Consider the following 24,321-nt stretch of genomic DNA (forward strand, 5'->3'; position numbering starts at 1 on the left):
AATTCACAGTATCAACATTCGACTCATCCGCATGCAATCCAGGTACTATGACATAACCTGTGGAAACACGGAACACATATGTTATCTTCAGGGTCTCCATAGGACGGAATACATCGAATGATACTTTATCTTATACAATTCTATCCATGACTGGAACAGCTGAAATATTAACTAGGGATTGGTCTCTTTTCATTTTATGTGGGGACGAATGTAGAACCAACACCCCATTGACCAGTTCTGCAGCAGAATACTCAGGGAGATAACGGCAATTGATTAAAGGGAAAAAAGCAATCACAAATCCAATCCACATAAACAAAAATACCATTAAAAACACAATCCAGATATATATCGATGGTGGGACCAGATAAGTGTGTTTTAACCAGGAGATAAAAAACACAAATCCGCGATGGTGGTGGGGGCAAAACAGAAGACACAGAAGAACTGTCAGAAGAAAAGTTATCCTGATTAATATAGTAACCAGAAGAACTCAGCTGGATTAATGGAGGCTGTGAATCTGGATGGATACTCTGTTCTTGTACTGCAGAAGGGGCATCAACTGGAGGATCAGAATAAACAATTTCCATTACTGAATATGAAGAAGGTGGAACAGGTATCAGGTCAACTGAAGTCTTGGTATCCCCCTTCTGGAGCTGGGGAGAATCAGCAAGGATGGTGCTTACAGGCTGGAAAGCAACATTTTGTGTAGGAACACCTAGAGCCATACTCTTTAGGATTGCCCAAATAGTGTAGCTTGACATGTTCAATGGAAACAATGCTATTTTCTTTGTATCCAAGAAGTAGAGGCAGGATTACAAGTAGGGTACCCTGAAGACCAAGCACTGGAACAAGAGCAAGGTAGGAGGGACCAAATACTTTCTTGATCGCCAACTTTTCGCGAACCAAATCACCCACTTTAGGAAGCCAGCCGGTAACAGGAATCTCAACAGCTGCATCCCGATTGGAGTGAAAAAGGCAAATTACTTTTAGCTAGAGTATTACAACATTGTTGTAGATCCTGCAAGACAGCACAGTGGTTATCTGCGTCAAAGGTTGTGGCTACTGCCACAACGTCTAGATCATCAAGGTCTGGAACATACATCTTGATGCCAAAGTGTTTTTCATACGGGGTACGCCTACCCAGAGATCTTTTAGGGAGGTTATTACGCACTCGCTGAATCCCATGAGGATGAGTTAACCAGCCAGGCCCGTACCTAATATCCTTGCTGTTAAAGACTGATTTAAGTCATGGTTCATCTGCTCTAACACAGAACTGCCCTCGGGCATACAGATAGTTGAGAAATGCACCTGCACCCCCATTGACGCCATTGAATCACAGTATGCCTAAGAGTCGCAACCCGGACCCCGGTCTGAATGGAAAGCGCCACAAGCATAAGTTCAGACAAAGACACGCAATTTTTAATATTCGAGCATCAGCCGAGCACTGTGGCTCGATCCAGAGGAACCTAGAGCAAGAATTTACTGCTCCCAAAATATACTTGTATGCTTTATCTGAAACAAGGGGACCGCAATGATCAAGATAAATATCGCTAAACGTCTGATTTGAAATATAAAGGTGTGTCTGAGGTGGACGGGACACAGAAGAACATTTACTTTGTTGACAAACGCCACAATATAAGACATAGCGGCGAGTCTGTTGGTACAGACCACGTCACCAGTAATGTTGCTATAAGAGAGAAACTGTGGCCGAAACCCCTGTATGTGCAGAAACTATGCATTCATGAGCAGCCATTATTAAAGATTGTCTGGGGTCAAGGTTTGGTATCAGGTGATCACTAACCCCAGGAATTGTTACAAAAGGAACCTTTGTTAGTAGTTAACTGATAAGTATATTTAGAAGGAAATCCTTGAGGAAAGGCAGTTCCTTCCCGACATGCGGCAATGGCTGCCAAAATGTCATTAATTGTAGTCATAGAACGCGTGACTGCGGCTACTTTAGTTGCGGGCACTGAAGATTTGGCTGCTTCATCAGCCATCAAATTACCAACAGCGTGCGCTCCCGCACGTTCATGGCCAAATGTATGTACAACATGTGTAATTTGTAGGTGGCCCTTAAGATTAGCTACCTTAGCCCAAAGCAGCTTATGCTTTATTGTGCTGCCTTTTGAATCCCGAAAGTCATTTTGTTTCCAAAGTGTAAATTGTCATTGTAAGATTGTACACGATAAAAAAGACACACACCACAAAGGTGATGGGCTCAGGATCAGAATGCTTGAGAGTGAGAAGCAAAGCTTTCAACTTGGCCAATTGTACCGTACAGTCACTCAGGACCTGAGTATAAATGATATGGGAGTGGAAAACACCATTGACCATAGTGCTTACAACAATAGCACAAGCTGCAGTATAAGTCTGCTTAGAACTGGTGGCTGGTTGTGCCGAACCATCAGTGTAAATAATGCTTTGATCAAGAGGAAGAACCTATATGTATCTCAGTTGCCATATAGGGGAGGCGCATATGGGGACACACAAGCCAACAGATCTATGAAATGGCTGTTTACAGAGATTGCCTTCACTTCCCCCCAGCTGTTCGCCCTATCTCTGCCACATGGAATATGCTGTGCCTTTCAATGTAGACCTCATTAGGTTTTTCCCACTCCTTCTGTAGCACAGGGTTTGGACAAACAAGCAGGCTTACCTGAACAGACCAATACTGCAGGACTGCCTGGCACTGGCTAGTTTTTTCTCTGTTCCTTGGTTCAGGAACATCAGAACGTTGTGTGTCAAGATGGAGAGGACATACTTATTTCACAACCCAGAAACCCTAATTGAGATGGGAAAGGCACAGTTACAGCATATGTGTCTTCTGCTAGTTGAGGAGAGACTCACTCTAGACTGGCACAAACATAGTTTTGGCCAGTATTTCAACCTTTCTCCTAATGAACCCATTTAACCATATTTAGTCAATAGTGTAGACTCTCAAAACAGGTTTATTGTCACCATATTTAAACATAAGCTGTTTCATTGCATGGTCACCTTTCCTAGACGTAATGTCTGGGCAAGAGCATTGTCTAGTTGTCCATGTGACAATTTCTCAACACAAGGCATCTTGCACTTTCTGTTTTTGATGTTTTTATGAAGCCCCTAGAACTGATTTTATCCAACCTTTAATAAAGAAAACCCGGTTCAGACAACATATTTGTGCACTGTCCTTTTTGCAGCAATTACAATTAGATTCGGTCTATTTTAAAGTTTCACGTATATACATATCATGCCTTATTGTTTAGAAAGAGCTTTGGGGATGTATGTTGTACTCCTAATGACAAGGATGACAGGATAGAAACCTGAGAATAGTAGGAGATGACTGTATATGTGTCAAGTGCAATTTGAATGTATACTGTTTTTGAAATAGAGCCCCATTGTAGACACCTGATTTAGATACATAAATATTTCTGTTTATTAAATCACAAGGAGTTGAGATTTAAATGACGTGTACTTTAATGGTTCTTAATCAGTAAAACTGGTTAAAGTTTATGATGACTTACATAGTGTGTATTCTATAACATGAAGGCACATAGCTACTTTGTTTCTGTATATAAAAATAATTCTATTCATCACAACATTGTTTTTTTATGTTTATGCTAAGTAAGCTCATGTCTCAACTAAGTAGATTCTGGACAGGCCATTTAATATCACTGCCCTATGTCCTTTCGACAGATATTGCAGATGCTTTTCTGTACCTTTCAAACTACAACGATAAGTGTTTTCCTCTGTGAGCTGTAAATCAATTAGGCACATGTAAATCCCAGGCCTAGAGTGTCATACAGGCTATCCAAACTAAGAATAAAGTCATTATGTTAAAAAACAACACACATTTTATAACATCCGGAAAATATGTCTGGTTTTTCATGATTGATGGATCACATTTTGATCACATCACTAAGTTGGCTTTCAACATATATCGTTATAAATCTTGCACTCTGTGACTACTGGAGAATAGCACGCATTTTTGCACTAAAGAGCACTTGTTCTCGAGTACTAACTTATTCTAACGTTAACCTCTTCTCAATAATAATGACCATATTCTCAGAGTAATTTGATTGAAAAACATATATTCTATGAAAAACAACTACTCCGGGATATAGAAAATTAAATATGAATGAAAAAGCATTTGAAAGGTCTAGAAGAAGCAAGATTTCAACTAGAAAAATTACATCATTTAAAGTTGTTCTCCTTTATTGACAGACCATATCACTTTGTTCAAACAATGAAACCAGGGGTAACAGTTTCACTTCAAGAAAGGAGGTCATGGGGAGGAGCCTAGACTGAGAGCGCGATGGTCGCCTTTTAGCTCGGCTCCGTCGGCCCTCCGGCCAACCTCGAATATCCTGTACTTTATCCTGTACCGCGACAATACTTCACTGCAGCTATTGGAACCTGATGATCTACTCCTACTCACCGTCTGGTCCGGAGGCTCTTGCGTGCTGTGGGTCCGCAGTTCTGTCCTCGAGAAGATTGGGGCCTCCGGGTGCTTGAGACCGGGACCTCGCCTGTGGGACCCGACCGGCGGTGCTAAGATTGCCGGCCCCGGCCGAGAGAGAGAGCCACTGGTGGGAGCCGTTGTGTGTATGCCCCGGAGTTCCTGGATCGGCCCCGATTTGTGGACCGTGCGGCTGGGGGGGGGTGAGATGTGCCGGGGCTGACTGTGTGGAGGGGCCCCTTCGCCTTTGTTCTGCCCGGCGGCCCCGGACCCAGCGCTTGGCTTTCGTTTGTGGGGCCCGCCGCTGTTCGTGCGGGCCCCCCCCCCCCATCGAGCGTCTACCCTTTCTGTGCCAGTGGGGCCGTTGCTGGGTACCTCCAGAGTCTTGTAAAGTCCTACATTTGGGAACCGTTTGGAGGCCCACGGTGGAGTGCGGGGCGGCGAAACTCACAAGATGGCTACCGGCACCATGGGGGATGCTCCGCCTTGCACCGCAGAACTTTGCAGGCCGGATAGCACGGAGGTCTGGGCGTGTGCTTGTGAGCCCATGCTCCGAGATGTCCTGGACGCCTTGCTGTCCTTATACGCTGTCTTGGCTCCCGGTGCTACTGCCGACTCCATCCGGCCCGCCGCCATTTTGGGTCGACGCTCCTTCATGCACCTCTATCGGCCTGCTGCCTCCATTGTTCTGTCCCCTCTGGCTGCGCCGAGGGTCGATGCCGCTGTATTTCGGTCGCTTGATGGCCCGGTGGCTTCTGAACCTCCGATTTTTCACCACCCGGACTTCGATGACTTGCACACGACGTGGAGACCTGCTCCTTCCCGGGTAGTTGGGAACTGTGGCGAACTGCTGCTTGCTCCCGCTTCGATGGATTCATGTCTTTATCCTGGAGGGGTGCCTTTACACTGTCGAATTGCGAGACTGGACACCTGCTTATTTTTGCCTGTCCTGTTGTTGCTGCTACAATTGACTTGTTTTATTGATTTTTTGTATCCCATTGGCTTGGTGACTCTCCCTACTCTGCGTCACTGCCGTGACCCTGGTCAATATTACGATTGTTCTCTATTGGATGGTCTGCACCATGTTGTCCTTTATTGGGTTGGTTTCGTGGTTAGGAAGGGATGGGGGTGAGTTGCACAACATTGATAGATTGCTGGTTTACCTGTCCGTCGTATTGTCGCTTGTACTCTCGATATTGTGAGACTTTACACCACGAAATTCCCCCCCCCCCCCTTGCGGGTTATTGATGTACGTGAAGCTGTAATGTTGATCTGGTAGTTATTCACCTGATGGTCGGGGAAGGGCCGCAGCCGAGTGTGTTTGTTTGTATCCTCTGGCTCCTCCCTCCCGTATTATTTTTGTTTCATGTTACTTCCTTTCCTTCCTTTTTGTCTTTTATTCTTCTCTCTTTCTCTACTATATTTCGGGTTTCGGATTAGGGCGACAGGCACGCTGTTGGGAGGGTTGGCCGTAGCCTTCTGCAGGGGTGCGGGGTGGGACGGGTGGGTGGGGTCTTTCAGATGTTTATTTTTTGGTTCTATGGCCCTTTTCTATTCCTTTATAGGGGTGCCGCCTCTGTCCTCGCTTCTCTGGCATGAGTGGGTTGGAGTCTGTCGCTATGCCACTTTTATCAGTTTTGATGTTTTCCGTCGCGACTCCATACCCTTCTTCTCGCCAGCCTTCTACATCCTTCTGTGTTAATAGTCACGGGTCGCGTGGCCCGGAGTGGCGCCATTCTTGCACGCTGTGTTTCTCCTATTATTGTGCTATTTGTGCTTGTTTTTCTTCCCCAGATCGTGTGTCACTGTCTTTTTCCCCCGTATTTTTACCTGAATTTGTGCTTGTTTTTCTTCCCCAGATCGTGTGTCACTGTCTTTTTCCCCTGTTTTGACTTAAAATTGTGCTTGTTTTTTGCCGTTTCTCGTCGTGCTTTGGCCACCTCGCCGCCCCCCGCTCCCGCTTCCCGCCACCGCCTTTAGCCCCGCCCCTTTTTCTCTTCTGTTTCCCTCCCCGCTCCCGCCTCCCAGCTGCTCCGCCCACCCGCGCACTTGGCCTTAAATGGCGACCGTGCGAACGCGCAGCGTTGACGCGCAGCGGGCGCGCCGATTGTGCGCCGAAGGCGCGCCAAAGGTAAGCCCGTCTGCGCCCGTCCGCGCCTGGACCGCGCCCAGGGCCAGGACCCCTGGCCCCCACCGACGGAAGCCGACCCGACGAACCTACAGCGCCGCCGACCTCATCGCACTCAACACCGGCCGCATCCCAGGATGTCACCGAGCCGCCCCGAAGCACACCCACGGACCCTTCAGCTGCCACGCCTGCAAGTTCACCTGCATCCGGGCCTTCCCTGCACCCGCCAAGCCGAACTCCAGCAGCACCCACCTCAAGTGTATCCTGCTCAACACCCGCTCCGTCCACAGACACGCCGTAGAACTCTGGAACCTGCTCGACACCACCGTCCCCGACGTTGCCTTCATCACCGAGACCTGGATGAACGCCTCCTCAGCCCCAGACATCGCCATCGCCATCCCAGAGGGCTACAAGATCACCCGGAGGGACCGCGACAACCAGACCGGAGGAGGCATCGCCATCATCCACAAAGACACCATCCGCATCACTACCAACACCGATGACACCCTCACCACCGCTGAACACCTGCACTTCCAGATCCACACCAACCCGACCACCACCCTCAGAGGCACCCTGATCTACCGACCCCCGGGACCACGCACACGATTCAGCGAGGACATCGCCGACTTCGTCAGCCCGCACGCTCTCCCCTCCGCCGACTACATCCTCCTGGGGGACCTCAACTTCCACCTGGAGAACAACAACGACCGCAACACCATCAGCCTGCTCGACAACCTCGACAACCTCGGACTCAAGCAACTGGTGACCACCCCCACCCACCTCGCCGGACACACACTCGACGCCGTCTTCTCATCCAGCAAAGACGTCTCCTTCAGCCACGCAACAGGACTCCACTGGACGGACCACAGCTGCGTCCACTTCACCTTCAGAAGAACGACGATCCACCACCACCAGCAACAGGTTGCTCGAAGAAGCTGGAACAAGATCACAGCCGACCAGCTCACCGCTTCCCTGAGCCAGCACCCTCCCGCCAACTCAGCGAACCCCAGCCAGGCCGCCGACAACCTCACGAAATGGATCAACGACTGCGCGGACGAACTCGCCCCTCTGAGAACCCCACCCAGCAGATCCTGCAGCAGAAAAACACCATGGTTCACCGACGAACTCAAGAGCTCCAAGAAGAACTGTCGAGCCCTCGAGAAAGCCTGGAGAAGGGAACCAACGACGGACAACATGACCACCCTCAAGCTCGCCACCCGGAAGCACCACCAACTGATCCGCGCCACCAAGAAAAATGCATACAAGGACCGGCTGGACAACAACGCACACAACTGCAAGGAACTCTTCAACATCGTGAAAGAGCTATCCAACCCCAACGCCGGAAACAATGACATCACCCCGTCGCAAGAACTCTGCAACTCCCTCGCGTCCTACTTCCACAACAAGATCACGGACATACACAACAGCTTCAACAACCAACCAACGCAAGCCACAACCGCAACGACGCCACCCACCACCACCCTCCGCACCTGGACCCCGATCAGCACCGAAGACACCATCCGCACCATGAACTCCATCCATTCCGGATCTCCGACTGACCCCTGCCCTCACCACGTCTTCAACAAAGCCGACGCTGTCCTCGCACCCCACCTACGGGACATCATCAACACCTCCTTCGACTCCGCCACCTTCCCTGAGAGCTGGAAGCACGCCGAACTCAGCGCTCTCCTCAAGAAACCCACAGCAGACCCCACCGACCTCAAGAACTACCGTCCCATCTCGCTCCTCCCGTTCCCGGCCAAAGTCATCGAGAAGACCGTCAACAAACAGCTGGCCGCCTTCCTCGAGACGAATGGATCCCTCGACCCCTCACAGTCCGGCTTCCGAGCGAACCACAGCACCGAGACCGCCCTCATCGCCGCCACCGACGACCTTCGAACTCTGATGGACAACGGAGAAACAGCGGCCCTCATCCTCCTGGACCTCTCCGCGGCTTTCGACACTGTCTGCCACCGCACCCTAGTACAGCGCCTCAGCAACATCGGAATCCAGGAGAAGGCACTGGAATGGATCACCTCCTTCCTCGACGGAAGAACACAAAGAGTCCGTCTACCACCGTACAAGTCAGAGGCCACCAAAGTCATCTGCGGCGTCCCTCAAGGATCCTCACTGAGCCCCACCCTCTTCAACGTCTACATGAGCCCCCTCGCGGCCATCGCACGCCAACACAACCTCAACATAATCTCCTACGCTGACGACACCCAGCTGATCCTCTCCCTGACCAACGACCCCGCCACCGCCAGAGCCAACCTGCACGAAGGGATGAGAGACGTAGCCGAATGGATGACGACCAGCCGCCTGAAACTGAACTCAGACAAGACGGAGGTCCTCATCCTGGGCTCCACGCCCTCCGCCTGGGACGACTCCTGGTGGCCCCCCGCCCTGGGCACCGCGCCCAAACCGACGGACCACGCACGCAACCTGGGCTTCATCCTGGACTCCTCCCTCTCCATGACCAGACAAGTCAACGCCGTCTCCTCGTCATGCTTCAACATCCTGCGCATGCTACGTAAGATCTTCCGGTGGATCCCCACCGAGACGAGGAAGACGGTCACCCAAGCCCTCGTCACCAGCCGACTGGACTACGGCAACGCCCTCTACGCCGGAACCACTGCCAAACTCCAGAAGAGACTCCAGCGGATCCAGAACGCCTCGGCGAGACTCATCCTCGACATCCCCCGACGCAGCCACATCTCCGGACACCTGAGAGATCTGCACTGGCTCCCGGTCAACAAGAGAATCACCTTCCGTCTCCTCACCCACGCACACAAAGCCCTACACGACCAAGGCCCGAGCTACCTCAACAACCGGATCAACTTCTACACTCCCAAGCGCCTCCTCAGATCTACCAACCACGCCCTCGCCGCCGTCCCCCGCATCCGAAGAGCGACAACAGGAGGAAGATCCTTCTCCTACCTGGCCGCCAAGACCTGGAACTCACTTCCCACCGATCTGCGCCTGACCCAAGACCACCTCTCCTTCAGGAAGAAGCTCAAGACCTGGCTGTTCGAGCAGTAGCCGCACCCCCCCCCCTCCCAGCGCCTTGAGACCCTACGGGTGAGTAGTGCGCTCTACAAATGACCTGATTGATTGATTGATTGATTTCTTCTTCTTCCTTTTTCTTCCCGTTCTTGTCCTTGTTGGATTCCTTCCCTCAGTGTCCCCCTCATTTTTCCCCCTCTTCCCCTTCCCCTTCTCTCCCCTTCCCCCCCCTCCCACCCCCCCCTTTTTTCCCCGGGCTCGTATGGCAGGTTGGTTGAGTTAGTCCAACTTATCAGCTCCCTTAGCGTTTGTTAGCGTATCATGGGGTGGGAGACAAAAGACGCTGATATTACTTGTATGCTTTTCGTATATCCTGCATTTGTTTTGGACTGCGTTGACCTTGTGTCTTCACTTCCTCCCCCCCCCCCATTTTTTCCATTCTGGTGTGGGTGTATTCCTGTTCACCGGGCTTCCTGTATTCTATACGAACCTGCCATGAGCATCGTCCCCTTAATATAAAATGAACCTTCATTGTTCCTGAGACTGGGCCGTTACAATCGCGTGTCCCCCTTTTTAGCAATGTTTTGAATATGTTTGTCTACCTGCTGCTTGGTCTTGTGTTGATTGCTACGACTTTTGATCGCTCTTTGAATTGTAGCCGGCCAAATTGGTTGTGGGCCCACGACTGTATATCTTCTTGATGCAAATAAAGGTTTTCAAAAAAAAAAGAAAAGAAAGGAGGTCATCACGTAAATGAAAATTTTAATGTTTTTCACAGCACGAGGAACGTACAGAAGCTGCCTTCGTAGCTGGCTTACCAAGAAGAAACGAGGAGAAACAATAAAAGAAATAAGAGCTACCCCCTTTGCAGAAATGTGTCTCTGGATGGCATTAGAATTCACATATCTCCATATTAAGATAGACAGAGTTTCTTGATGGCTAAAGATAATTTACCTGAAACAGACTAGTCTAAAACAAGAATTCTTTTGAAAATATCGAAGGCTGCGCAAATATGAGAAAAAAAGTCTGCATTTTAATGTGCAGTCAAAATAAAAACCCGCCTCAAATGATGATAACGTTTCAAAGATTCATATTTTTTCCTACCAAGTTCAACAAAAGCTACCTCTTATAAATGTGCTAATAATTCCCACGCATCAAGAGACAGATGGCACAATCATAATTTGGAATGGAGCTCTGTACTGCACATTTACAAGTGGAAATATTTGAAAGTGCGGGTCCCTGCAGGATAAAGGGCTGCATGTCCTTTTGCGAAAATTTAACCACCGTTCTACTGTGTCTGGCCTTCCACTGTAGAGTAAGGAGAGCATGTACAAATGTACATTTAAAAGAAAAGTGTTGGTAATGTCATTAGGTCTGGCGTTGGCTACTGATCTTTTGGCTTTGCAAATGCTCCTTTAGTTTGTGAATGATTTTTGATTGTCAGTCAGTCAAAATTACTTTATACAGCTATTTGCCATAAAAGCACTCATAATTAAAAAATATACAAGGAATGCAAAGTTGTTTTGGTTTATATACAATAATTTCATTGATTTCATTCTATAAAATCAAAGCATAACAATGTTTACCTCTAGTTGGGATACTTGTTTCTAATTCTTAGAGCCCACCTCATACAACTAAGAACTGCGCAGCAACTTTGATGCCACACACTGTAAAAATTGCAGGCCTAGTTTATACGACCTAATATTTTCTACGCGCAATATTGGGGTCAAGAATTGTGCCCTGGGACAGCCTTAGAGCTTACAAAATAACATAAAATGTGTAGTAGACTGGGACGATGTATCACAAGGGCAGCCAGGCAAAGACGGAAACCATGATCCTTGCTGGGGGGAAGCTACTAATAGGTGCACAGTCTAAAAAGAGTGAGTTGAAATCTCTGTTCAGTATTTACTGTCCAATTTAAATACGGTTCCACATCTAAAGTAGTTAAGATTACAGACTGTTTAATCACTGTATCAATGTATTTGTCCTGAGCTGCCTGCAGGACCAGTCTATGGCTAAGAAACAGATCTTTAACAAGTGTCTTGGAGTTGCTGTCAATATTTTTGGGGATACATAAAACGTTCTGAAGCCCAGGAGTATAAAAGCATGTTTAACATATAATAACCAGAGAATCTTATCTATATGATTCAGTTTGACAAAGTCCTCAAATATCATGTGGCTAAAATTTGGCTTCAGGAATGTACCAAATCAACTAAAGAAGTAGAGGTGCAATTCTAAGTAGGTCACAATATAAAATAATCCTAATTCTTAGTGTGCAATATAGCTTGCTGTACTCTGAGGACTAGACAACAGTCTGCATAAAATTAATTTTCAAAAATTTGTGGCGAGATGACTATTCGGGTCGCCATATTTGGAGAGTGTGGACTTGCAATTATTTGAGTTGTGGTGGATTGGGAAATGTGTTTTGTGGCATATTAACTATTTACGCCTCTCTTGTGTGCATCACAAGGCTTGTACCACGATGGTAAGAACCACGCCTTGTGGTAAATAAGCTATCTATGCTGTTCTTGTACACAAACTCCATAAGGCTTGGTGCATGATGCAAATGATGCAGAGGTGGCACACCAAATAAACTCTCATTGGGTGAACACAACATTTTGAAAACAAGGGCAGAAAGCAAAATTTAAAAAGCAGACGGGGCGGTGGTGACGATAGAAGTCCGCAACGGGTGAAAAACAACAATTTAAAAAAAAAGTTCTATCAACGGACAGATAAGGAATGCAAGTGTAGGGAAACTGTACTTGGTTGGTGCTCCTCAGCCTTAAACAGAAGTGAGATATCGGTTGCGCAGACGGGTTTGGAGGCAGCCAAGAAGAGCGACACAGGATTGAACCTGTGGCAAGGAGGAGGTGGGAAATAGTGGTTTATATTGAATACATCAGGTCTTGCAGACAGCGCTTGCGTGCTGCCTAATTGAAGTCAGAGGGTGCTACAAGGGACTTGATTCCATTAAACAGATCTACTCAGTTGGGAGACGTGTTAAGGTAATCGCACTCCAGTGTATCAACAGAATATCACAAATCAAGAAAAATCAAACAATTGAATAAATCATAGGAAGGGAAAGATACACGGAAAAAATGAAGATGTGTTTATAAGAAATTTTATAGATTTTGATAATGCAATTTGTCAATAGAAATATAGGGAGACAAATGAGCAAATGAATTTAAGCAAAAAAGTTGTGAACAGAGGTAAAAGCAACTTAAACACTTCAGTTCAGAACTAAGCATCAACTCCTGATAGTTAAGACAAACAACCAGCTTTATGAATCAACAATGGTTGTGTGCTCGTGCCAAAGCAGCGTTGATGGAGATGATGAGGATGTCGACGTTTCGGTCTATGATGCTGCCGTCATGTAGGCCATCATCAGGACCAAACAATTCATTGCTGGTGAAAATACCCCCTGAAAATTCACACTTCAGACCTTCTCTATCAATGAGACAAGCCAAACAATGGGTCCAAGGAGTAGATCTGAATTACGAATTTGTATGGTATACCGCTACTTGCAAAACCTCTACGGTAGGACGCCAAATGAAATTGAATTTCGACTGGTTCAGCGTTTTGGAGTGTAGCAACCGGCACCGGGTAGAGTGCTGCCTAGGCTCAAACTAAAAAGCCCACTTTATAGCCCCTTTGCCAATGAAATCAAATGAACTTTTTCATGCAGATTTGAACAACGTGCAAGGCTTTGGTCAGTCACTCAAAGTGAATGGAAACAATGGAAAAAATGGGCTGACCCACTGCCTTATACAGTGTGCTATGCTGGGCGGAAGCAAAGTGTGAGTGACATTTAACTGACTAATGGATGAAGCTTGGTGACAAAAAGCACTTCTATATTTGTGTAACATGATTTTTTTTGGAAGGGGGGCGTGTGGGGATCAATATAACTAAAGCTGTATCAAAGGCCAAACAGAAAAAAAGAGTAACAGTGATTCTCTTTCACAAAAAGAGACATCCCAGAAAGTGATCATAAAGATACGTTGCTCTTGTAAATACAAAATATACTTTTTTGTAGTTGTACAAATTAGAAGCTAAGTAAGTAAGTACTTGAGCTAAATAAATCCCTCCCAGTTCAACTCAGCATGCATTAGTAAGTTTTTGATAGTGACAAGACCGTAAGCATTTTCCTATAAATGGGGGTCTGCCATTAATACCTATTCGCGGAACATACCCCTTCTGCCAAAGGCGACAAGATTGATACCGTTTACCTTTAGGGCAGCACAGCCTGCCACTCCCTGGAGATAAACACTAATTAACGCAGTTCTTCAGAAAGTGAAGTAGCCTTAGCAGCAGTCTTACTCAGGGAAGCAGGGGAGTTTCCTGAGCAAGATCTGGATTAAATGTGATCTTTCTGAGATGAGAGGAGGCTGCATAGAGGAGATTTTGAGGGACCTGGCTGTTTGTCTTCAGAGCAAGAGCAAGCCAATTTTGACCATCCTTGGCCCATCTTATAAGACAATGGTAACTGCGCAGTAGCAAAAAACATAGGACTTAGTTGGTCAAAGGACTACTTTATCTTTGCGTTTCATGCAAAAGAGATAAAAGAAAAGACATTCTTCAAATTGAAAGTAGGATAAAGATTTTATTGTGAAAGTCTGACAACACACTACAAAATCCCTAGAGAATTACAAAAAAGAGATACATTGTCACTGAACCACTGGGTGTTTGAACTACGTGGAGAAAAACAAGAGACCAGGGTTCAGAGAAAGTCTCTTTTTTGATGGTATATGTTGATAGAACTTTTGAAAATGTTCTGATACTCACTTTTTGATTCTTTATTAGATTGCTCCATGTTAGATTATCTTTAGAGATATCTAATTTCTCTTCACTACCAAAATAACTTCTAAAGATCTTAGATGTTTGAAACCTCAGCTGTACGTCAACACACTTCATCCCTCAGGTAGGAGAGTGTTCCTTGATTGTGAAGACTGCAACTCTAAAAGTCAAGTAACAGACTCTCCTGCTCATCAGGATTTACTTGCTTCCCCATGTAATTCGCTCACCCATTTTGTCTCAGTTCGCCATTGGTCTAAGTGACTGCTGTACCGATGTGTGGATGGCGAGTGGTTGCATTCTGCTCCCGCATAAGTATCTGACTTCACCTGGCACTGCCACATAAATTAGCGAAAGCATGTGAGCAGAACAGTTGAATACAAGTGATAAGGAAGAGGGAGTGATATGGAACAGCCATACTGGATGAGGACTCTTCAGATCTATACAAAGTTAAGCTGCGCATTCTTGTGATATAATCTTTCCACCTCGCAGGGCAATTCATTTTCACAATAAAGTTTTTGAAGCAATTATATTGTCACTACATTTCCATTGTTACGTAAAGTCTAATAACATGCAAATGTGCATGTCTGAGCATCCCTTCATGGTTTGAGCCTAGTCTCTCCTGTTAGCTAGTGCTTATGTGTTTGATAATGGAACAATGTGAATATGCTCCTATATAGATATGCTGCCTTGATGAAAAGCATTTTATCCCTTTGACTGAAGTTATGGAGCTGGGGGACAAAACGCTACATGGCAGTGGCTGTTGTGACTGGCACAAGAGGTTCTATTGTTCCGAGCCACCCATGGGTGCGTGATTGGTGGAATAATGATGACTGTTTCCTGGAAGCGCGGAGTTGACATTTTCGGTATATACAGGGACAACCTATATGACTAAATGCCCAAACCACTTTAAAACCATCTGACAACTGAATTGTTCACTTTTCATCATGATCGACTGGCTTCTCTTGTTTTGGTTGAAACATGTTATTTTTTTAGATACAACTAGTAACTGGGATTGCGAAACCCATCAACAGTAACCTACACAATGAAACGTAAATGTCTCTTATGTACACAATTTGTACTTCATTAAAGTGCTCTGAAACCCACTGAGACTTGTTTGAACTACATAAAACTGCAAAGAAACAAATAGATAAGTGAAAAGATCGGTGACAAGCATGCCAGGCAACCTACTATGATGAAATCTCCACAGGCCTTGCAACTGGACCAACAAACACAACTTCCACTGGTTATGTTCTTCAGTGGGGGGTTAACCTGCCAGCAGAGTCTATATTAAAATGGCTAACTGCATTGGGTACAACTTTATTCACTTGGGTGGTAATGGGTCAGAAGCCCAATAAGTCACAATGTGGGAGTGGAGGAACTGACTTGTTGTCCCCGGAGACGGGTAAGAATATTGAACAGGGTGCTCCGATGGCAGTGCCGCCCGTCAACTGGTTACCAACACCCTTACACACCGCATTTCGACTCACCAGAGAAGAGCTTACCCTGTCACCCGCCCAAGCTGACTGCGCAGCGGGAACCTACACTCCAGGGCCCCTTGGGACTTCCTTGTGACTGCAGGCGGAGGTGCAGGTGGCCCTTGAGCGTCCTGGGGCCTCCACGGCCTACAGCTTCATTCATGGTCTGCCTGAGGAAATAACATTCTGGGCCTTGAGTAGTGTATTGAGTGTTATTCTGAGGGCTGATCGTTGCCTGGGGGGGGTCATCCGGTTCGCAGCTGCGACATGGAGGGTGGCGAGAGAGGAACCCTCTTGGCATTGGAATACAACGAGACCCGTCTATTGTCTGCATAGGCTGGTGAGAGAGGCACAAAACCTACCCCATGGGGTTCCCGGTCGTTTGCTTTGGACCACTGTGCACTGAGGGGGACAGGTTACAAGTCCAGTCTAGCCCTTCATACGTACCGCTTTTGGGTCATAACTTCCACCCCACCCCCACCCCCTCCGCACCCCTTCGCCTCGCCCCCCCCCCCCCCCCACCCTCCATCGGAGGTGCTGGCTTTGGAGGTGTGGGCTCCCTCCTCCAAGGCCGGGAGTCGGCAATGCGCCCGGTCTTGAATGGACCCAAATCCTACTGAGAGCCATACCTCAGTTTATTGAATTACAGGAATTTGGAGTACCCCCTGGAGTGCAGCCGTGGCCACTAGTGCACTGACGATTCACCCCCCTAAGAGATCATGTATCCACCTGGAACCCGATGAACACACCATCCGGTCCGGGAATAATACTTTTACATTTTATCTCAGATAATTTGCTGTAGTTGATGTCAATAACTCCTATCTAACAGCCTGTATATCTCTGTACCCATGCTAATGTCACACAGCACGATTTACAGTTCAGTCATTGACTCACCATGGTCATTGTATCTAGCTAGATCCTTTTTGTCAATGTAGAGATCGTGGTCAGTGTCCAACTCCCAGAACTTGCAGTAGATGACATAAAAATGCTCGTAGGAAAAGTAATCTGTAATCTGGTTGATGTCATCTTCTTCTTCCAAGAGGGCTAGAGTCTGAAACGAGACAAATCAGCCAATGTTGGGTTACATATGTTTTTTGTTTATTAACAAACCCATGCTGTAGGAAAGCAACGAATATGATGGTATATTGAACAAGAAAGGTTTGAATCAGCTTCCTTTTATTACAGTAGAGTTTCACAGAAAAAGCCTCACTGGTAATTTGAAACCAATGTAAAGTCTTTAACATACAAGACCTAATCATCTTGAGCCTTTGGTCCATCCCCCAAAATGATGCATAATAATTACTGCAATTATAATAATCACAGGACTATTGTGCCTTTCTTAACTACCACAACACGGGCTGTTTTCTGCGTAAGGCTAGGGGCACAGTTCTAGGGGTACTCAACTAATACATTCTGTGACTCATATTCTTCAATGACCCACCCCAGGCCACTGCTCAGATTGTTGGATGCCTTTCAGGGAGTGGGCGCAGCAAATAACATACAGATAACACCTGACACCCCATAGCAGTGGATAGCATACAGACAGGAGAGTTCTCTTAGGCTGTCTAACTTCTCTATATGTGCTATGCCTATGATTATCTCCTGCTCAGTGTTATTGTCACTAAACCTAGATGATAACCAATGACTCCTGAATGTTAAGTAGAACTCACAACCTACAGAAACCTCTACATTTGATTGTTCCATATTCAGGATGAGGCCAGTAGTTCACTGGTGGCTGGGCCTATGAGCAACTGCTTCCATGCCCTCAAGTTTTGGAAGGGCTTTAGTGGTGAAAATGGGTAACCACTGGGATACACATCATTGCTAAGACCATGCTTTAAAATGCCACATAACCATAATGCCCCACAATATCTAAGTTCTCATGGAGGACCCTCACCTATACAAAACTCACGGGCACCACCTCCTCATGCTACAAGAAATGCTCTCTATCATGCACTGACACTGCCCATGGCAGGCACCTAGAGATCTCAGCAGTACTTCATTACATATTCCAATTAATCTACAGGACGCTCATCTAGCCCATAAATGCTCTCAATTTAGAGAGAAGGGGCTGGTTGCAGAATCCTGGAGTAGGTGTCTTGGTTCACAGCCCATGATTCCCATGTTGCTAGCCGACATACACAGCCATGATGTTGCCATATCTGTTTTATTTTTAGTTTGAGTGGCTAACGGATTAATTAAATACCCCAAGTCTATGTTTATATGGGAAAAGAAGTTTAATTTAGTCTTTATACCAAAATGGACGTACCTGTATCACTTAATCAGAGAGGATCTGTCACGTCACTAAATTCTAGAAGCTGGAGGAGATGTGGCACACCTTTCACTTGGTCATCAAGTAGTCCAGTTGTGACTCTGGGGCACTACACCTCCTTAAACATAGATTAAATCCTCATGTCTTGTAGGGAATCAAGCTATGTACTAAAATCTGATAAGCTTCCCTGAACTGATACACTCCTAATGACAAGTGATGTTCGGATCTGATACATCCTTCAGTTATGGTGGTGACGAGTTCATGACGCTCTTCGTGATGTGATTCTCCACAGTGTAGTCGAATGAGCCATTACTGTACCAGGCCTGTTAGCAGGTATGGTATCATGTAGGCGGTGTTTAAAGTTTACATCTGTAGACAAACACTGCACAGACACTGGGATTCTGTGGTTGATCAAGCCAATTCTTATTAGCTATAAGGCCAAAAATCACGTAATTGCGGATGTGTTTGATATTGGCCCACACCTTGCAAATCTTGCTGGCAACCTTGTTGATCTCCAGGCATTGTATGATACTGTGAACAGGATGTTTTAGTTTCTTGAAAGATGTGTGGCAGCCAGGTAGGTCACTAGCATTACTGGTTATCTAGGAGTGGGAAGCAATAATATTGATCAAAAGATCGATACCAGCAGGTTTGTCAATTATACTGCTGATTTAAACTCTGTATTCTGTGCATTCTGTAGGAAAGTAGGATCTGCTTCTTATGGCTACCCCCACTTTTTGCTTGATGCCTCACTGTTTTTGACTAGTCTGACTGAGATCTTGCTACTCAGGACCCCAGTCTATCTACTTTCTCCTCTAAATTGACATACCCGTACTTTGGTACACTCCAGATTGGATACTGGGGTACCCTTATAAGCCCCTAGTATATGGTATCCATGTACCCAGGGCACAGGTACCCCAGAGGCCTCCTATGGGCTGAAGCATGTATTATGCCACCCATGAGAGGCCATGCAAAATGGAACTACATGTCTGCTACTGCAACCTGTGTAAACTGGTGCTTGCACCACTTACCTTAGATATAGGTTCACTATATCTATTGGTCACTACACTTAAAACTTATAAGTCACCCCTATAGCAGGCCTTATCAAATGTGGTGTTGCTGGGGGTCTCCTTACGCAACCCCCAGCAACACCACATTTTTGACGTTTAAAATACTGTATATATGAGTATGCATGTGGAAAATGAATGAATGATTGTAAGAGTGTGTCTTTTTTAGAAACACACAAACATTTTTCAGATAAGGGATTCTTCTCCCCCTTTTTTCCTTCTCTCTCCTGTGGATTTAATATGTTACTTTATTGATAAAAAGAAAAAAATTGATCTTTTGACTTATTACTTGAAATAAATGGATTAATTCAAATGATTGTTTCTTTCTGAAGAAGTGGTTTAACTCTTTTCTTCAGGTTGATGTTGTGATAAACAGTTTTGCAGTACTGGCATATTGTGGTTGTTTCCTAACTCTAAGGCTTGGCCTTACTGCAGATGAGCCAAACCCTTGATTGTTTTTTGCTTTTCACCTTCACGGCAGCAGTTCTTCTTTACAGCCCTCCATTGAGAATGACGGCGGTTTCCAACACCACTTCAAACCTATGCACCCGGCTCTTCTGGGATAGGTAACTCGGGTACTATGGTATCCATGGGTGGGGTGGCTCTCTGACCTCTTGAGTTCCAAAGGGTTTGCTCAAAGTCCTCCTAGAAGGGTCCTTAAACTTTAAAATTGCAACCGCCACTTTCCCATACAGTTGTACGGAGCTCGCGGTCTTGTTAGCATACTGCACCCATCCTCCGTGGGGTCCCTATCTACTCTCCTTGGGTGGTTCCTTGGGATCCAAGCAATTCTACGTGCTCCAGACCGTGTCTAGACTCAAGTCGTGATTGTTATACCACTATTTTAGTATATGGTTTGGTCTCCCCCTGGATCCCACTGTGTATTGTGCTACTTACAACTGTTCTATTGATCTCGTATTGTGTGCTTTGTGCTCTATCCTCATGTAGAGGATAGTAGAGAGTGTTATATTAATAAATACATATTTTTTATATAACCACTGTGTGGTTCTCCTTTCATTTGATTAATTCGGGAGGTGATATTCTGGTAAAACAAGCTGCTTGACATTCCTTCAAGATTACGCCTGAAGGCTGCTCTCCACAGCTACCACTAGGATAACTTTCTAAGGGTTATTTTTGGCCTCATACATCATAAGGGTCGGTTGGACTAGTGCAAGGTGCCCACTTTAATTAGTGGCCATCATATACCAGGCCAACTTCTCACACATTCTATACCAAATAACATAGGCTTTATGATAAACCCCTGGTACAAATGATTAATGAATTCATGTACAATTGCCAACTCTTGTGGTTGGGACACCCAGACTTCCCTGGTAGTCCCCGTTACACAAGAAGAAATAAAGTCTATTGTGGATGGATTGTCCTATACTTGGCCATTATTTGCTTCACATGACTTTTAAAAGGTACATAGTGTGCAACTAATTGTGCATCTATTTTGCATGAGCCTTATTGAGAATCTTGTATCTGGCTCCTTGCATGAAGTAGTTGTAATAGTGCTTCTGAAGCCCACTTTCACTACTAAACTCCAATAATAAGATACTGGCCAAAATCACCTCTGTGATTATTCCCCAATCCTCAACACTTTTGTTTCAAGTAAATAGAGATTTGCAATGGGTTGGTCCACGCATTTTAATCTGAGCAGGCTGTTTGACATTCTCCTACTTGTTGGCCTTGGGGTGAAGCACTAGTGACCCTGTTGGACCAGGAAAAAACTTTGGCCTCTTTTAAGGGAGTGTTTTTGTGGGCTAAACAGTGTCATCACCCCTTGTCTATTCCAGGTGCAAGACTTTGTCCTTTGCTTTCTGTCCCTTCGGGGTGTGAGATTCTGAGTCTCATTTAGAAACGGGCAGCTCACCAACTCAGCATAGGCCCTGACATCTGCTCCCCTTGTAGAGTAATGGTCACAGACTGTGAGTTACCTGGCAGGTATCTCACTAGTTACTGTGCATATGCCGGTGCAGCAGATGCACTGTTGGCAGAACAGTATGAAGAGACGGCAACGTGTTTTGGCTCTACTTTACATACTTTTTTGTTCTATCAAACACACTTCCAAAACTGGAGTTTGTATTACTAAAACAAAAATACAATGGCTATGACAAACAGATTATTCTGCTTGGGAGTACCATGCTTCACGTGTTAGGCAGGGAAATCCAATGACTTTCATACACCTTAAATAAGATGGGGGGGGCTGGAAAGTGGCAACTGTGTTGCATTTAACACGGCAGGTACACTGTCCCTGTGACCCTGTGACCCAGAAGTCCAGTGACAGATGGGCTGCCAGGTCAAGGTTTTCAAACAATACAACCACCTGAGGCTCAGTCTATGAAACCCTGTGGTTCTCTCACCTCTGAAAGATTCAGGAGACCGACTGGGACTCTGCCAACCTCTAAAAGAGAGTCCTTGTAATTTGCTTTGTAACCCCTTCTTGTCCTGTCTAGTTCTATGCTTACCCTGCCAATAGTTTCTAGTTCCTTTTCAGAACTGTGCTTTTCCCTGTTTACCAGGTTTAGGTTGCTTCCTACTTTGGCCATCTGGTTAGCAGACTGTGCAACCAACTTGTCCATATCTTCTACAATGCTGAGGGCTTTCCCTAGTTCCTGTTGGTGGGGAAGAGTTTCAATGTGGGACTGGCACATTAATACTAGATCACATCTTCATATTTGTATTGGTCTGGTTTGAGACCCACTGGTGTTCCTCGTGCCAATGCTGCTCCCTTCCTTCAGCACCATACATCTGACAAGATGACTCTAGGATTTCAACCTTGGGGCATGCAATCTTTTGTTTCCCAATTGACCATTGCCTGTTCTTTTCTACAATAATGGAAGGTGCAGGCCAGAGGGCTGTTAGTCTGATCTCATTTGCCTCTTTCCCGAAAAGCTTCAGGTTCTTGAAAATGGGGTGTTTTTGAAGTTAGCCACCATGACTGCCCAAAGGAGGTTATACTTATGATGGGTGCTGTCTAGTGCCTCTCAACTGGTGTTTCAGCTCAGACAAGATGAAAAACATTACTTATCAGTAACAATCGGTTTGTAGTGCTATAATTTTCTGTTTGCTGCATGCGCTGCTAAGGATCACATGATGTGCACAGACTTAAAAAGGAGAACAAGACAACAAAGAGTAAAAAAAGAGGGGACAAATGATGGAACCGAGAGAGACAAATGAACAAAAGGTGCGTAACGCAAAAAGGGTGCGAGTTTCAGCAGGGATCTGAAAAGCAAATGCACCCACGCAGCTCTGCTAGTTATAGAGCTATGGTTCCAGGGTGTCGAAATAGAACTCTACAAACTTTGACCTCGAAATGATCCCACACCTAGGAGGTGAGTATGGATGTATTCCCAGCTTCCACAGACTCATTCTCCAGTGCTTTCAGCCTTCTGCTTGCCTCTCGCCTAACCTAATTCCTGAAAGGCCTCTTATTGGGCATGAATGCCCACAGAGTAACAATAGTGATTGTGTGGATATTAGAGCATGTTACAGCTTTAAGGATGTCTCCAATTAGGATGTTGTCTTGGAAAGCCATAACTGCTCCCTTGTTGAATATGCCCTAGATACAGACTGTAGTATGTATTTAGCTTGGCATTGCACATTTATTTGAATGCCTTTGACAATCCATCTGGCTATTCCAGCTTTAGAATGTGGTTTTCCCTGATAAGGCTGCCCAAAACCGACAAAGAGCTGCTTGTTTTTCTAAAATATTTAGTATGATTAATGCACTACATAATGGCTTTATTGAGATTTAAAGTGTGCCACCGCCAGCTATGAAGGTAAATGAATAGTCTAATTGATATGGAAAGGGGAGATGACCTTTAGCTGAAAATGAGGGTGTGTTATGAGGACAACCTGAACTTTGTGGACTTGGTGAAATTGCTCCTCTAATCGCAGTTCACAAACCCAGTGAAGGTAAGTGATTGTACTGAGGAAGATTAGTTCACAAGAAAAGAACTACAGTGGACAATACAATAACAGTTCAAATGGAGGCCCTATAAGCCATTTAACAAAAGGGAGTTTAAAGACTGGTTGGTGTTACCTGTTTTGTCAGTAATTCTCTACTCTTATGAATAAATAGAAAAATGGACTCTATTTTACAGTTTGCCACATAACATGCCCATGTAGGGTGCTTTTGTACTTCTTTAAGAATTTTCATACACTTCTCAGGAAATTATACATTATACATAAGACCTCAAGAGCAAATTGCAAGATTCCATGCCTGGATGTTGGGGTGATCTTGATGCTGCATGAGGAGGTCTGGGCATAATGGTAGCTTTTCATGCCTATGTACCAACATTTCCATAAGTATTGAGTACCACTCTGCTGTGCACAGGTGGGAGGTATGAGGGTTAAAAACATTGGTGCTTTTCACATTTTTCTGACTAGATAGTGAAACAGAGAGCGAAAAACATAAGCAAATACCCCTGTGGTTAAATCATAATGTTTTGACCCTGAATCGTGGGTGTTGGTGCCTGGAGGAAAAGCTTTAGCATTTTGCCTTCTCACGTGTGACAAACAGGTCTACTGCTACAGCTTAAGAAAACAACTGTTAAGGAAGGGTCAAGGGGACAATATTTACCGACCTCTCAAGTCCACACCCCCAACTAAGTCATAAATAACAACGGAAAAAACTAGGAGGTCTGTTCAGTGAAAGAGAAGTGACCACGAGAAACTGACACACACCACTGTCACGACTAACGGTGAGGGTCCATCAGTAATGAAAAAGTCCTATCAGCCCACCCATTTGGCGGAACCTCGTCATCTAGGACCTTATCAGCAGGTACTCAGATGGCCAAGCCTGAATGTGCTCGCTTGGTACCAATAGTTCCCATACTGAAAGAAGATGAGTCCTCACTGCGAGTGGTACTGATAGGGTGCAGTGCTCAAAATAAAGTGCGTGGTTAAAATGGCGGTCAAGGTAGAAAAAAAAAGTTTTTATTGGTATCTCCCTGGACGTCAGATTAAAACAGATGTGACAACAGTGTGACAATATCACTGTGAGGTAAGCATCTAAGAATTAGGCCAACATGTTTCTGCCTTTAGTGTGTTATTTCACAGGCATTCGTCAGGGCCAAGCTGTAAAAAACGGCTACTGCAACATCTATTGTATTCACTGTGTGGAAAAATAGAAAATCAAAACA

The 24,321-nt window shown here is 45.6% G+C and overlaps 1 protein-coding gene across 3 annotated transcripts in view; it reads right to left on the reverse strand.

The window, feature by feature from the left end:
- The window catches only part of PPP2R3A (protein phosphatase 2 regulatory subunit B''alpha), a 1,303,908-nt gene that overhangs the window by 56,016 nt on the left and 1,223,571 nt on the right, over positions 1-24,321 (reverse strand). For all 3 annotated transcript variants that reach the window (XM_078665893.1, XM_078665894.1, XM_078665895.1), the window contains one exon: positions 16,730-16,886. In XM_078665893.1, the coding sequence (XP_078522019.1) occupies positions 16,730-16,886 (157 nt within the window). The remainder of the gene's footprint in view (positions 1-16,729; positions 16,887-24,321) is intronic.

This window comes from Lissotriton helveticus, chromosome 11 (assembly GCF_964261635.1).
Source record: "Lissotriton helveticus chromosome 11, aLisHel1.1, whole genome shotgun sequence".
Taxonomy (NCBI): domain Eukaryota; kingdom Metazoa; phylum Chordata; class Amphibia; order Caudata; family Salamandridae; genus Lissotriton; species Lissotriton helveticus.